The sequence below is a fragment of the Taudactylus pleione genome, unplaced genomic scaffold (assembly GCF_031769625.1).
Source record: "Taudactylus pleione unplaced genomic scaffold, aTauple2 ptg000093l, whole genome shotgun sequence".
In the NCBI taxonomy this organism is placed as follows: Eukaryota; Metazoa; Chordata; class Amphibia; order Anura; family Myobatrachidae; genus Taudactylus; species Taudactylus pleione.
Window position 1 is genome coordinate 11341591 of NW_028284495.1, and position 17174 is coordinate 11358764.

At 48.9% G+C, this 17174-nt stretch overlaps 1 protein-coding gene across 1 annotated transcript in view; it reads left to right on the forward strand.

Annotated features, from left to right (window-relative positions):
- LOC148526832 (ethanolaminephosphotransferase 1-like) overlaps positions 1-17174 on the forward strand; it is a 90020-nt gene that overhangs the window by 34255 nt on the left and 38591 nt on the right. Inside the window, exons 2-3 of the mRNA XM_088469769.1 lie at positions 3661-3729; positions 15940-16048. Of these exons, the coding sequence (XP_088325895.1) occupies positions 3661-3729; positions 15940-16048 (178 nt within the window). The remainder of the gene's footprint in view (positions 1-3660; positions 3730-15939; positions 16049-17174) is intronic.

Below are 17174 nucleotides of genomic sequence, written 5' to 3' on the forward strand. Positions count from 1 at the left end.
TGCTGAGTAGCGTACCATGCGGGCCGCGGTGCAGACTGTGTCACTGTGACACAGCTGCACCGCGTGTGTAGCGCTGACCGGACGGAGTTCGGTCAGCACTACACACTGCTAAACACACAGCCGCCGGAGCCGGCAGCTATGTGTTTAGTGTAATCAGCAGCCGCTGAGAGTCTGTCAGACTCTCAGCGGCTACTGTTGCTCCCACTGCGGGAGCCATCTTCCGGCTCCCGCAGTGGGTAATGGGAGAGACGTCGTCATGACGACGTCTCTCCCATTATGCAAAGCGGTGGAGGAGCCTGTAGCAGCGTCGGGACCAGGAGCGGGGTTACAGGTGCTTTTTTTTTTTACATTTCTTTCTACTGGGGGGGCTACTACCGGGGGGTACTACCAGGGGGGGATATCGCTACTGGGGGCACTACCAGAGGGGGGGGATTAATAATGGGGGAACTACCAGGGTGGGGATGTTGCTACTGGGGGCACTACCAGGGGGGGTTAATACTGGGGGCACTACCAGGGGGGGATATTGCTACTGGGGGCACTACCAGGGGGGGGATTAATATTGGGGGCACTACCAGGGGGGATGTTGCTACTGGGGGCACTACCAGGGGGGGGATTAATACTGGGGGCACTACCAGGGGGGGATATTGCTACTGGGGGCACTACCAGGGGGGGGATTAATACTGGGGGCACTACCAGGGGGGGATATTGCTACTGGGGGCACTACCAGGGGGGGTATTACTACTGGGGGCACTACCAGGGGGGGATATTACTACTGGGGGCACTACCAGGGGGGGATTACTACTGGGGGCACTACTAGGGGGGGATTACTACTGGGGACAGTACCAGAGGGGGGATTACTACCAGTAGCTGCTGCATTTCCCACCCTAGACTTATACTCGAGTCAATAAGTTTTCCCAGTTTTTTGTGGTAAAATTAGGTACCTCGGCTTATATTCGGGTCGACTTATACTCGAGTATATACGGTATTTCCTTTCAAACCTAACCAATTTGAATATAAATTAATTTATTGTAGATTAATACTACTGTTCTCTCCTCACAGTATGCCAGGCTCTCCTCTCACAGCACCCTTCTCCTCACTGCAAAGTCCCCCTCACCCAGCACCCCTCTCTCAGCACAGCACCCCACTTCCTTCACTGCACAGCACCCCTTTCCCAGCACAGCACCCATCACTCAGCACAACACCGCTCTCCCCTCACTTCACAGCACTCCCATCAAGCACCTCTCTCCCCTCACTGCACAGCATCCATCACACAGCACATCACCTCTCATCCGCCACTCTTCTCCTAGCACTGCACATATCACCCTGCACCCCTTATTGAGAAACCCTCTTCCAACACAGCACCCTTCATCCAGCACCCCTGTCCCAGCACAGTACTTATCATGCCTCACACAGCATCCGTCTTCCAGGACAGCACCCTTCACAACTCACACAGCACAGGACCCCTCATCGAGCATTCTCCCCCAGCACAGCACACATCACCAAGCACAGCACCCTTCATCAGCACCCCTTTCACAGCACAGCACCCATCACCTAAAAAACAAAGGACAGTCGCAAAGATTGAAAGTTACACTAAATATACTCAAGCCAACAGATTAAATTAATAACATTTATTAATAATAGAAGTTAAAATATTACAAAGGACCACAAATGTGATCTAGACAATTAAACCATAGAATAATAAGGTTAATTAACCCATACAAATATACATGTGCCTGCATATAAACATTTGAAAGGTCCTCATCAAAGAGTAGGGCTCAAAAGTATAAATTCTCTCCAAAGGGAAAAATGAATATACAATTTGTGTTGGAATAAATTGAGCAAAGTGGACGAATGATTCTTGTGGAAACAAAATGACCTTTGGACTCTAGCCCTTTGTAGCAGTGAATAAAGTAGAGATGAGGTGACTATACCCGTATGATGTTGCACTCCACCCGGCCAGCGGGGAGCGACTCAGTAAAACTGTAACATTGGGATCTGTCCCTTGGAGTTTGTGGATCTTACTTATCGGAAACATGTTTTAAAGAGGCAAATACCCTGACGGCAGCTTATTCTGTTTCAATGATTACAGTTTTACTGAGTCACTCCCCGCTGGCCGGGTGGAGCGCAACATCATACGGGTATAGTCACCTCATCTCTACTTTATTCACTGCTACAAAGGACTAGAGTCCAAAGGTCATTTTATTTCCACAAGAATCATTCGTCCACTTTGCTCAATTTATTCCAACACAAATTGTATATTCATTTTTCCCTTTGGAGAGAATTTATACTTTTGAGCCCTACTCTTTGATGAGGACCTTTTAAATGTTTATATGCAGGCACATGTATATTTGTATGGGTTAATTAACCTTATTATTCTATGGTTTAATTGCGTAGATCACATTTGTGGTCTTTTGTAATATTTTAATTTCTATTATTAATAAATGTTATTAATTTAATCTGTTGGCTTGAGTATATTTAGTGCAACCTTCAATCTTTGCGACTGTCCTTTGTTTTTTATCTCAATTTCGTTACGAGGCTACCTCAATCAGTCGCTTACAGATTGTAAAGGTTCTCAAACTCACAAGCGCCTGGGTTCTATTATCCTACTTGTCAGCACCCATCACCTGGCTGGCTGGCTCTACACTGCGTCCGGTCCCGTGGGTCAACCCAGAGCTGTGCTTTGTAGAGTGGCTGGCACTGGCAGGCTGCAGGGAGAGGAGTCAGTGCAAGCGCTCTGTCTGCTGGACCCCGCAAAGGCCCATGACCTCCTCCAGCGGTAATTTTTGTTGTTACCCACTGCTCCACTGACTATCTCTGATCCCCTGCCTGTTTGAGCTGCCTGATCAGAGCTGAGAGCTCCGTCGCGGTAGCCGCCAGTAAGGTAGCCGTGCCTGCCAGAGGAGTCTCCCAGCCGCCTGCATCCAGCAGGTCCCTGTGGCGTGCCGCAAACATTCACTGGCTCTAGGCATGCTCCTAGGCATTCCAAATCGCCTAGGCATTTGCCAAGTTTGCCTCTGCCTAGGGCCGACTCTGGTGTACTTACCTGCTGCCTTGACCTTTCCTGCTTTCTATATTTTTAAGTGTGGATTCTGTCCACTGCTACCAGGTCCACCTCACAGGTTTTCAGCATTGTGGTCCTTCTTTGCACCTAGCAGTAGATTTACTAAAGATTCTGAAAAGGACAAGTGGAGGTGTTCTCCAAAGCAACCAATCAGATTTTAGCCATCATTTTCTAGCATGTATTAGATTAATCATAGCTATAATCTGATTGGCTGCTACAGGCCATACCTCTACTTCTTTTTAGACACTTTAATAATTCTACCCTAAAGCTGGGTACACACTTAGCGATATTTTAACAATTTGGCCGATTCCAATGTATTGGAACGACAAATCGTCAAGAGTTTACCCACTATGTCGGGCGGTGCATGCTCCAGTGGGGTTGTCAACCGCATCGTCGGTTCAGCCCTACATAACGCTCAACCTGATGATGCGTCTGATGACCCCATGCAGCGGGATGTGGCAGCGAGCCATGAGGACCATGTTTGCAGCTGATAATTCTTGCAAAATCATTGAGTTTGCTGCTGAGTTCACTGTTAAAATCTGTATGTTCTACATATTTCTACCATATTGTTATTAAAATGATCTTCCTCTATTTTTCAGTATAGTGCAGTGGACACAAACCCCCTGTCTGTGTATGTAATGCAACATGTATGGAACAGAGTCGTACAGGTGAGAATTAAATGTTCAAAACATTTTTATGCATTTCAAAGTGTATTCATATTTATATTTGTATAGATTCATAACTCCACAAAAACTGTAATCTACCCTTCTTAGCAGTAAAATATTTTAGATCTACTGTATAAAGCAAACAGAAAATAGGAGTATCAGGACTCTGTGTTATGAAAAAATAAAGTGTCTGTTAAAGATTTTGGGCTCTATTTATTAACATTATTTTGACTAAAATAAAGTGAAAAAGGGTGTTTTCACACCCTTTTCACATTATTTTAGTATCACCTGTAGTTATTACAGGGCAATTGGAGTAGAATTCGTAAAATTCTACTCCAACCCTTAAGTATCACTTATTATTAGTAAAGCAGATCGCATTTCCCATAACTGTAATGGGAAATGTGATCTAACCAGGGTTACTAAAAATAAAATGTGAAAAAATATCGTGGAAAGCCCTGTGATAATAACACCACCTGGAGGTGGCGTTATCCAGCATCTCCCCCGTTTACCGGACTCCTACTCTGCTCCAATGGGGAGAGCAGAGCCGGGAGTCGGTCCCAGTAATCAACTGTGTGGTCTAAACAGACCGCAAGCTGATCAATGTAAAAAAAAGAAAAAAAAATAGTAAAAAAAAAAAAATTACTTACCTGACTCCAGGGACCGGTGATCGGGCCTCCGGTGATGACTCCCCTACGGTCAGAAGGTCTCCCATAGTGTACTGCTGCCCGGTCATCAGGTGATCGGGTCCCAGTACAGTATGGAAGATCACCTGACCGGAGGCATGGAGAACATCACTGGAGGCCCGGATCATGCAGGTAAGTGTAATTAAGGGAGAGGGGTCGCGGGGGGGGAGGAGGGGGGGTCACGGGGGGTCCGTGGTCGTGGGGGCGGGGCTTAGCACCGGGGGCAGGGCTTAGCGCCGGGGGGGGTAGCAGCGGGAACCGGCACTTGGTCACGGTGTTTTTTGTGAAAATACCGTGATAAGGCTCCGAAGGGGAATCGCAGGGACAGAGCTTTATCACAAGCTCTGTCCCTGCAAGGGATTTGTAGTAAATCCCTGTGATATTGCCTGAATTCGCATTGCGAATTCAGTCGTTAATATCACACTACAATCTGCATTCATTATGCGGATTGTAGTAAATAGAGCCCTTTGAGTGTAAAAAGGAACTGGCCTCAGAAACCCAGGTCATGGCATGTTCAATACAGAGAATATTGTGCCTCATGCATACCTTCCAACAATTGGATGGACTTCCTAAATCAGAACAATGCATGCGCTGAAGGTGTAGCCTCAGTGACATGGCGGGTGTGGGTGGGCGTAGACTTATGGCAGTTGGGCTGCCCTCAGGTATCTCCACCCCGCATAGAAGAGCAGTGGTGATCAAATGCTCTCCCAATCTTCTACTCATCCAGGGGACACTGTGGACTTGCTTATTGACTTCTTACCGCAGAAATCCCTGGAGAGGGATCTGAAGGATCGGTCACCTTCCCTCCGCGGCTTGCGCATGAGCTGTCCTATGCTGTGCATGCGCAATAGGACTCCCAGGTCATAAACCTGGAAGTACTCTCATTGCAAGGGACAGCTCCTGATGACATGGAGAGGGCTAGGTGACTGTGACAAAATTAAGTGGACACTTGTGGCCAGTGTCCGCCTACTTATTGGTCAGGCAACTAGTTGCCTGGTTGTAACAATATCTTTCTGATGTATGGCCAGCATTACTCTGGTCTCCAAGACTTCTTCTATGCTGCTCTCCACCTATGGAACCCTGCATATCCTGACAAGACCCTCCCCAAAATCCACTTTTTGAAAACTCCCTCAAAACCCACCTCTTCACTCTTGCTTACCCTAATCCTTCCTATACTACTCCTGACTACTGTCCCTACTTCGTTCCCCTGCCATGTCCGCTTGTGTCGAATTTGCCTGCACCTCCTTCAAGACTGTGAGCTCTCATGTGAAGGGCCCTTTCCCTTTCTACCTTTCCTTTTCATGTCTGCACTCTCTTTGTCTGCCTTGTATGTACCTGGTATGTTCTATGCTCTATTTTAATTCATGTTGTGCTGTTATGTTCTATGCTGTATTTTCTTTGAGTGCTATGCTGTTATGTTCCATGCTGTGTTTTTATTTGTTTGAGTTTTATGTTTTTCTGTTCAACTCATAGGTATGTAATTCATACTTGAATTTGTGCTGTTAGTCTTTGCGCCAGTATGACTCATACTTCTATTTCAACAATGTTATTATGACTAATTTACATTCATGTTATGTGAATGTTGACTGTCCAGTGCAGCAGAATGTGTGGAACCTTACAAAAAAAAACAATGATTATGATGGTGATCCTTAGATTCCACCATTTGTTATGTACTGTACTTACAGTAGAAGGCTTTGAACAGCTGCCCAGTATCTTGGAAATTCTATTTAAAATATGTGCAGTAATACTCCATTATATGTGATAAACTTTCTCCAACTAAGGGGCCTATGTATCAAAGACTGGAGAGAGATAAAATTGTGAGCGATAAAGCACTAACCAAACAGCTTCTAACTTACATTTTTGCAAGCTGTGTTTGAAAAATGATAGTTCGGAGCTGATTCGTTAATACTTTTTCTCTCACAATTCTATCACTCATCAAGCTTTGATACATAAATATTTATTCTTTAAATATATTCAGCTGTTATCCTTTATTTATAGAGCAACAACATATCGGACCAAATGTAATAGGTTGAGAGTTTAGAAAAATATGAGATATGGTAAGAACTTACCTTTGATATCTGTATTTCTACGAAGTCCATAGGGTTCCACAGGATACCTTGGGGGGTATAGGTGATGATGTCAGGCATCGGGCACCATAGAGTTAAGTTTTCAGCCTCCCAGGATGCACTAGGGTCCCCCTCCTATACCCCGCCCCTGAGCCAAGGCATCTCAGTTACGTACCAAGCCATAGACTGGAGGAGGAGAAGGAAGAGACTGAAGAAAGATCTGGACACACACAAGAATCACATTCTCACCAGAGGGAGACGGAGAAAAACGGTGACCAGAGTAAAGCCCATCTGCAGCACAGGTGCAACAGGGCGGGAGTCCTGTGGAACCCTATGGACTTCGTAGAAATAGAGATTACAAAGGTAAGTTCTTACCATATCTCATATTTTCTACATCAGGGTTCATAGGGTATCCACAGGATACCTTGGGGATGTCCCAAAGCAGTATCCTTTAAGGGTGGGGACGCTCCTGTGCTGAAAGGAGAATCCGACGCCCGAAGGAAGCATCCTGAGAGGCAAAGGTGTCAAACGCGTAATACCTCACAAAGGTATGGACAGAGGACCACGTGGCAGCCTTGCAGATCTGGACTGCAGATGCACCATGTCGAGCTGCCCACGAAGGACCCACAGATCTAGTGGAATATGCCCTCACAGAAGAAGGAACCGGAAGGCCTTCATGAAGATAAGCTTCTGAAATAGCCATACGAATCCAACCTGCCAAAGTTTGCTTTAAAGCAGGCCAACCCTTTTTACGGAAGCCATAAAGGACAAACAAGGCGTCCGACTTCCTAAAAGAAGAAGTGCGGTCAACATAAATCCTTAAGGCCCGCACAACGTCCAAAGTGGCCTCACCCACTGAAAGATCAGGTGAGTTAAAAGCCGGCACAACGATTTCCTCGTTGATGTGGAAACTTGAAACAACTTTGGGAAGGAATCCAGGACGAGTGCGCAGCACCACCCTGTTCCTATGAAAAATCAGAAAGGGGGGTCTACAGGAGAGAGCCCCTAAGTCAGAAACACATCTGGCCGAAGCAATGGCCAGAAGGAATATTGTTTTAGCTATCAGCCATTTAAGGTCCACTGAGCCCAGTGGTTCAAACGGCGGTCCCTGGAGAGCTCTCAGGACCACAGCTAAATCCCAAGGCCCCACCGGTGGAACAAAAGGTGGCTGAATGCGAAGAACACCTTGCATAAAGGTGCGCACATCAGGGAGCGCAGCAATCCTACGATGGAACCAGACTGACAGGGCAGACACCTGCACCTTCAGAGAAGCAAGGCGAAGCCCATGGTCTAGCCCTGCCTGTAGGAAAGCCAACACTCTAGACAGACGGAATTCCCTAGGGGCATAACCTCTCGGTCGACAAAACTGGAAGAACGTATGCCACACACGATGGTATATCCTTGCAGAGGATGGTTTCCGAGCTCTTAGCATGGTTTGCACCACAGAGCTGGAAAACCCCCTGGACCTTATCATGGCCGTCTCAACAGCCACGCCATCAAAGACAGCCAAGCCAGGTCTGGGTGCAGACAAGGACCCTGTGATAGCAGGTCCGATCGTAGCGGCAACCGCAGAGGAATGTCCACGGACAAACTCTGAAGGTCTGAGAACCAGTTCCGCCTGGGCCACTCGGGAGCGATCAGCAGGAGCATACCCTATTCCTGTTTGAATTTCCGGATTATCCGCGGAAGAAGGGAAAACGGAGGAAATAGATAAACAAACCGGAATGTCCACTGGACAGACAGAGGATCCACCAGAGACGCCTTTTCGTCTCTTGTTCGAGAACCGTATACCGGCAACTTGTTGTTGTGCCGTGACGCCATGAGGTCTATCTCTGGAAGACCCCACCTGTCCACCAGAAGTTGAAAGACATCCTGGTGCAGAGACCACTCCCCCGGATGTACGTCCTGGCGACTGTGAAAATCCCCATCCCAGTTGAGGACTCCCGGGATGAATACTGCTGATATAGCCGGAAGATTGCTCTCTGCCCAGACCAGGATGCGGGACACCTCTACGAGTGCCGCCTGACTTTGGGTTCCTCCTTTTCGATTTATGTAGGCCACGGTGGTGGCATTGTCCGACTGGACCTGCACGGGGTGACCTTGGAGAACCTGATGTGCCTGCTGGAGAGCATTTAAAACTGCACGGAGTTCCAAGATGTTTATTGGAAGCTCCTTTTCTGCCTGAGTCCACCTGCCCTGGAATAAGTGTGGACCCGTGACAGCTCCCCAGCCCCGAAGACTGGCATCCGTTGTTAACAGGACCCAGTTCGCCACCCAAAATGGACGACCCTTGTTGAGGTGGGTCGTCTGCAACCACCAGGCTAGAGACAGGCGAACCTTCGGAGTGAGCACCATCGTCTGGGACTTTAGACTCTGAGGCAGTCCATTCCATTTGGACAGGATCAATTGCTGCAGAGGTCTGGAGTGAAACTGGGCATATTCCACCATGTCGAATACTGACAGCATGGAGCCCAGCAACCTCATCACCGAGTGCAGAGACACTTGGCGACACTGTAGACAACTGCGCACCCTCAACTGCAAGGCAGAGATCTTTTCCCCCGTCACAAAGATCCGTTGCTGTCTGGAGTCCAACAAGGCTCCGAGGTGCAGAATCCTCTGAGACGGGATCAGGGTGGACTTTTGCCAGTTTATCAACCAGCCGTGACATTGCAGTACTGCAATCGTCAGGTCCAAATGGCGTAGAAGGAGCTCTGGAGATCCTGCCACCAACAGAAGGTCGTCCAGATATGGCAACATGCGGACTCCCTGCATCCGCAGGTAAGCCGCCTTGACCTTGGTGAACACTCGTGGTGCTGTCACCAGGCCAAAAGGTAACGCCCGGAACTGGAAGTGATCATTGCGGATTGCAAACCTGAGGAACTGCTGATGGCGCAAAAGAATAGGGACATGCAGGTAAGCGTCCTGTATGTCCAAAGACACCATGTAATCCCCAGGTTCCAGTGCCAGAATGATGGACCGTAGAGTCTCCATCTGAAACCGAGGCACCCTCAAGGACTTGTTGAGGGCCTTGAGGTTGAGTATAGGACGGTACGACCCATTGGGTTTCTGCACCAAAAATAGATTGGAATAGAAACCCTGGCCCCTCTGGGAGAATGGAACAGGCACTATAACTCCAGCCTGGAGCATAGTGTGCAAAACCTTTCGCAGTTCCAAGGCTTTGTTCCGGTCTGATGGAAGGCCCGTGGTGAAGAACCGGGATGGGGGCCTGTGCCAAAAGGAGAGGGCATACCCGTGAGAAACCACCTCGTGAACCCAATTGTCTGTCGTGATTATCGACCAACACTGGGCGAACTGCAGCAGGCGGTCTCCCACTTTGGGATCCCCCAAAGGGAGGCCCGGACCTTCAGGCCGCAGGTTTGTCATCTGACTTAGGGGCCGGACGTCTGGTACTCCAGGCCTGTTTCCTGGGCTTAGCCATTATCTTAGGCCCAGCCTGTCGGGGAAAAGACTGTGCTTTAGGCCTACCCTGGGCCCTGTAAGGCTGAAAGGACGACGTACCCGAACTTGAAGGGACCGCAGCAGACAGGAGATATGCAGATTTGGCTGCTGCCAGCGTAGCTACAATTTTGTCCAGATCCGGACCAAATAGGACTTCTCCATTAAAAGGCAAAGCTTCTAAACCCTTTTTGGAATCAGCGTCCGCTTTCCAAGATCGCAACCATAAGGTGCGATGAGCAGCAAGAGCTGCAGAAGAAATCCTAGAGCTGAGGATACTGATATCCAAGGCCGCTTCATTTATGTAAGTGGCCGAATCCCGGAGATTTCCCACCAACTCGGCCTGTTCAGCCGAACAGTCAGAGTCCAAAGACGCCTCCAAACTATCCGCCCAGCGCTCCATAGCTCTGGCTACCCAACACACGGCCATAGCCGGTCTGGACGCCCCCCCGCAAGGGAATAAATGGACTTAAGGCAGATTTCCACCTTGCGGTCCGTAGCATCCTTCAAGGAGGACATGGAAGGCATGGGCAAAGTGGCACTTCGGACTAGACGTGTCACGTGAGAATCCACCTGTGAATGGGATTCCCACTTAGGAAAATAATTGTCAGCAAACGGATAAGCCACGGCTAAACGCCTTTGAGGCTGATACCGTTTTCTGGGATGTTTCCACGCCTCCTCTAAATGGTCTACTAACTGACCCGAAAGAGGAAACACTGTGGCGTCACCCTTAATATCCTTGAAAAAGGCATATTTGGACTTGGACACCGGAGGATCATCATCCTCAATGACTAAAGCCGTGCGGACTGCCCAAATAAGGCCAGGAATATAAACTTTGGACTTAGCGTCCGACTCTTTAGTACGGAGAGGTTCTTGGTCAGATAGATCCAGAATCTCCCCATCATTGGACGTCACTTCGTCATCCTCATAAGGAGCAGACAGAGACGCCACAGGCCGCTTGTGCGGCCACAACACAGACTCCCCTTGTAACACTTACGAGAAATGCTGTACTGAATTTGTCAGTGAATTAACCCACGCAGGCTCCTGGGAAACCTGGGGAGGGGAAATAGGGAGACTGTGGGGTACCATCGGTTGTCTCGGGAACCCCTGCATGGGTGACGATACCACTGACTGCTGGGATAATCCCATCTGGGAAAACGCAGGTGGCGGAGCTAACTGGCCCACTAGGGTTGTAAGCGCCTTAGCGAAACAAACACAGGGAGGTTCCTGTACCGGAGCCGTGACAGTAATTGGCCGCGCCAATAAATATCACTGCCGACATAACCCCTCCGCGTTACCCTCCCCCTCCGCTATTGGTACATTGCACTTAGGGCCTGATTCAGACCCGCTCGCGAGCGCTGAGCGCTCGCAAGCGGGTCGATGGTGCCCTAGTGTGCATGCGCACAACGGATGCTGCTCCGTCGTGCGCATGCGCGAGACCCGGCTAGCGACGGGGAAGCCGTCGCTCCAGGTCTCGCACCAAAGGAGGCGTGCTGTCGATGTTGATTGACAGCACGCCCCCTTTGGTGGGCGTGCCCGGGGCGTGGCTGCCAGACGGAGGTGTTCCCATGGGAGCACCTACCGTCTGGGTCCGGCCCCACTGACATCACTAGTGATGTCAGTGGGAGTGATTTTGGCTCTGATAGAAAGTGAAAGTACAGGCAGCAGACGCTAGAAGAAGTCACATACAATGCAGAAGAAATCAATCCCTGCACTATCAGCGCTGTTTCTCAACTACACAGACACAGAGTCTGGTAGGACACAGCGCTGCATACACAGACCTGCAGTCAACGGAGAAGTGTGCCGGGGGACCCAGACCGCGATGCCACCGATCAGCAGCTCCAGCAGCGTTCACCATGCAAAGATGGCCACCGAGGAGCAGAGAGGAGGTCGGTCTGGGGGAGAAGCGCTGCCACAGGGCCAATCAGCAGCGCAGAGAGGGCTGTGTGCAGCGGGGGAGGCGCCGGCTGTATACAGGGAAGGCGCGCTCCCCTGGCATGCAATTAACCCCTGGGACGCCACAGTGCTTGCTGCTCAGCTGCGGTCCGCTGTCCCAGGGGGGTAGTGGAAGCGCAGGTTAGTACCTGGCTCCATGCTGCAGCCAGTCCCCAGGGAGCCCCCTGCCTGGAGACTGTGGACCATGTGCTCAGCAGGGACCCCCGCTGCTTACCTGCTCCCCTTGGATCCGGCCATGGTCCGAAGCATCTGGGGTCACCGCTAGCCGTGACCCCAGATACTTACCAACATTCCCGGATCAGTACCGGCGTTCTGGTACTGGTGGGGTGTATGGGAGACGGCATGGACGTCAGCAGTGACTGTCCATGCTGTACTCCCAGATCTGCAGCCACAGCTGCCTTGAAGAAAACTTCAGGGGTTATTCTTAGCCCCCCTCTAAACATGTGCTCCGACTCCGAGCCGGGCACCAACGAAACTGGGATGCCTTGGCCCGGGGGCGGGGTATAGGAGGGGGACCCTAGTGCATCCTGGGAGGCTGAAAACTTAACTCTATGGTGCCCGATGCCTGACGTCATCACCTATACCCCCCAAGGTATCCTGTGTATACCCTATGCACCCTGATGTAGAAATGTGAGAGTTTAGCAGTAAATCTCTCACACTAATACACTGATCAAGTTGTATTTTCAAAACAGGAAACATCTGGATGAGAGTTTAAATCTTGAGAGATCTTTGAGTCTGAAAAACATGCAAGTTTACATGTTCTGTGACTTTATTACATTGGCTGAGTTTAAAAGTGTGAGAGTTTTATCTCACTTTTTCTAAACTCTCACCCTATTACATTTGTCCCATTGTGTTGCACTGTTCATTGAGGGTACTGTAACACTTTCAAATGACATACAATTACATGAAACAGAAGCTAAAGATGGCTTTGGCCAAATGCAGAGTTGCCTACCTTTAAAGATCTCTTCCCGGGAGAAGCCCGGGTAAGAGAAGCAGGAGGGAGGCAATGGGGGTGGGGCCTGATGATTCACGTCATTATGCCCCGCCCCTCGTGGCAAAATTCCCGCGATTGGCTAGAATTTGCATAGGGGGCAGGGCCAAATGATGTGATTCATGTAGAATCATGTTTTAAGCCCCGCCCCCTACACGGAGACCCGCGATCGCAGCGGGTGTTCTCCTCATTCTGCCCACTTCACTAGGAAGTGGGCAGAATGTGGGAGAAATGCCTACCCTTCCGGGGGTGCGGGGGGTTACCCGAAAAATCGGGAGCCTCCCGCGAAAACCGGGAGGGTAGGCATGTATGGCCAAATGTGCTTACAATGTAAGGTACTTACGCTAGCTGAATAACAGTTGTAGATATTGGTAGTGCTGGGCATACACGGCCAGATAAAATGCCTGTCAGACCGACAGACATTTCATCTGGCCGGCTGCCAGCTGCAGATGTCGCCGGCATACACTGTGAGATTTCTCTCACAGTGTATTAAGCAGACGTCTGCGCTCCGCCCCCGGGGGGGGGGGAGACATTTCCCTGTTCCGTAGGAAGGAACACAGGAAATGTCTGTCTGTCGGCCGCGCTGGGCATACACTGACTGATGCGGCCGACAGTTTACCGGGTAAATATCGCATCGGACGGGCATGCTGGACAATCCTGCATGCCCGACCGAGCAATATTTAACCCTCGGTCGCTCGCACACACGCTACAATTATCGGGGCGATCCGCCGATATCAGGCGGATCGCCCCGATAATTGTAGCGTGTATGGCCAGCATAGGGAAAGTGTGTGTGATTACTATAAGGCAGACGCATTAACAACTAAAGCGCGTATTTGTGTTTGGCCAGGGGCAGAACTATGGGAGATAATGGAGGTGCCTGCCGCCGGGTTCCAGCACTGAAGGGGCCCCTCCTCCATTGCCCACAATATATTGACCCCAGTTAGGGCTGTAACTATGTACCAGGAGTGTACCATGATGGCTGCCCAATACATGGCAGCTCTTCCTGACACCTGAGAAGCCACCATACACTAGTGGAGAGCTCCGTCTATATATACCCTGTCCCTACTCATTGGTGTTGCTGCTCCTCAGTGGCTTCTTTTGTCAGTGTGACACATTCGGCTCCCCCCTCACCCACAACTCTCTGTCTCACTCCTCCATGGCATGCCTATATTCCGTGTACAACTGCAGGTGTATCTGCTTGTAAAATGCTATATTACAGTGTCAGCGGCTGTAAAGGAGGGGGAGGGGGAGGGGGGTGGGCACCAAATTATAACTTGCTTCCGGGCGTCTGGGATGAATTTACGCCACTGTGTTTGGCACTCTGTGCAGCTATCGGGGGTGTGTGATGCAGATGAAGGTGAACTTGTTACTATAGAAATTTCAAGAAAGTCTGCTGATGTCAACCAAGACTTTACTTCACCATTTACATTTACTAAACCTTCCGGTTCTTAAGAAGTGTTTTGATTTTTTGCTGCATGGGCACTCTTATGGTTTCCATCAGCTGTTTGTCCACAATAATTGTCTGTTGCCATGCTCCCTGCTGGGGATGTAGTTAAAATACCGGCAGACGGGATTCCGGCTGCCGATATACCGACACTGGAATCCCGACTTCCATCAAAATGCCGACGCCACTATCCAGAATGGGATCAGGATACCAGCGTGGGCATCCTGAACAACAGAATCCTGAACGTCCGGACACCGGTAAGTATGCTAGATACCTGGGGATGGGGGGGCTAAGGATTAGGTATCGCGGGGGGGGGGGACACAGAGTTAGCACCCGCCAGGGAGGGTTAGGGTGCGGGGAGGGGGGTTAGGTTTAAACACCCCCCCTTGGAGATTTAGGATTAGAGTGCTGGCAGGGGGGTTAGGATTAGGCACCACCGTGTAGTGACGATGTTAATATTGTAGATACCAGAAGGTAAATATTCATGATGTTGATATGGTTAAAATGTTGATGCCTGGAAAATGTTGACATTTGCATTACTGTTAGGGTTAGCTTTAGGGATAGAATTAGGGATAGAGTAACATGAATAACATGAAAAATACAGTGTTAACATTACGATCATGTTGCCATTACAGCAGTGTCGACATGCTGAATGTCGGCATGGTCAATGTTGACATAATAAACATGTTGACAAGTTCAATGTTAGCATAACACCCATGTCTGCATTCTCATATACACATTATGAATTTTTACATGATTAATGGAGCCATACAGAAGAAAATCAATTACAGCTCAGGTCACAAATATAGAGGAAGGGAAATGAAGCATAGAGGACTCCTGTACATAGAAGAGTAGTTCCTGATCCATGGCCACGCTGTGCATTGCTGATGTGTGTGTGTGTTTGGGGGGAGTTACCCTGTTGGGTTCTAAGTCTTTGTCTGGTGTGTAGAAACCCTCACTTTGGTCCCGATTCTGAGTTGGGCGCAGCTGCGTCTGTGTCTGCGACTTGTGCAAATGCCGCTACAAAGCCCTTCCCTGGTGTACATCTGTGCATCAGAATGTGCCAGAACAGAGACGCCCACTTACATTGTCCTTAGATGCTGAAATACCGATTGATGCGTCTTTAGACCCACTATCGGTCGCACCATCAAAACCTACCCCAGCCCTATGGCAGTGGCAGTTTCTCCTTCCGAGTATGGCCTCCTATGTGAGTGGCTGAGCATCTGTGTATGCAATCACTTTCACCAACACGCCCGCGTCACTCCCATAACACACCCCAAAGACAGACCATCAGCGTGCATGCGCTAAGCTACCTCCCAGGAACGCCTGAAATTGCAACTGCGACTCTGTACGAGCACAATTGGGGCATTTGCACTGTGGCTTAAATGCATGTGCAGTAAAAAATAAAATCGCTCAACAACGTCTGACATTGGCAGTGCGTGCGACTTAGAGCCAGGCCCTTTGCCTTCTATCCCCCAGCAAATCAGCAGTAATAGGATGCTGGGAAAGCGCTATCAATAAAAAGAAACCATAAGTGCAATTTCCCATTATTACAAGATAAAATATAGTCCCACAGCTCTTAAATTGACAATAAATCGTGTTTGTTTTTTTTTCTAGATAGTGCCTCTTTGGATTGCTCCAAATATGTTGACATTCTGTGGATTTTTGCTAATTTTGGTTAATTATCTACTATTGTCCTTCTATGATTGGGACTACACAGCATCAGGTAAGACCTCATTGCCCCAAATGACTTATTATTATTATTATTATTATTATTATTATTATTATTATATTTCTCCGCTCTCCGAAGATGCCTCCTCAAATTAGACATGGGAGGTGTGGGCAGGAGAGCAGAACCTGCAGAAGTGCACCGGGCATAGTGTAAATGTCACATCCACCCTCCTGCCACTTTAGCCTCACCCTTTCATTCAATTACTCTTTTTTTTCTCCTAAAATGCTGCTTAATTTATGGCTTAAAATAATCATTAAATAGGGGATATCGGTTCTGTGTTTCTTACATTGGGCTAAGTATACCTAGGAATGTGCTTCTTTGCCTTATAGCAATGAAGGAGCAAATTGTCCAATCTGTTAGAGAAGGGAGCAGGGCCGTAGCTAGGGTAGTGCAGCCAGTGCCATCGCACAGGGCACCACAGGTCAGGGGGCGCTGTTTGGGCCTGTCAAATTTCTGTTTATTATCATTCTTGCTTGTAGCTTCCTCTTATTTCATCCCCAGCATCTCCTGGCCTCTCCTATCTCTTCCCTGGCCCTTCCCCATGAAGCCATGGCCCTTTTTTGGGTGCATTATGTCCCTTAGAATAATGAGGGGGGCGCCAATTCTCTTTTTGGCACAGGGCACCAAAAAGTCTAGTTACGGCTCTGGAAGGGAGTGCCCCCATGGCAGTGCTGAGCATTCACAAGCCTGGTGTGCGGTACAGTGTCACAGTGCTGTGCAGACACACAGCACATAGCTCCCACTAGTAGCTGCCTACCACTATTACTACATTAACCCTGTGTTTACCACTGTTACTAATAAATAATAACACTGGGTAAGAACGTTTATGTGGTTTAACATCCAATTCAAATTCCGCTGACACCTAGAGCAACCATATCAGAAATTTTTCCCTGGCACCTCTGGGCCAAAAGTTTGTTATTGAGAAATTCAGCAAAAATTAATGAAGTAAATCATACTTATACTGTCACCCTTAGGTTCAGTTATGTGGTGGTGACAGGGCTGCACTTCTTTTTGTCCACATATTTTTGTTTGGCAGCCATTAGCACGGGTTTTGCCTATCACACTGACTAAAATTTAATTTGTTACCGGACCACCAATCTGTGACACCCCTGCAAGTTGC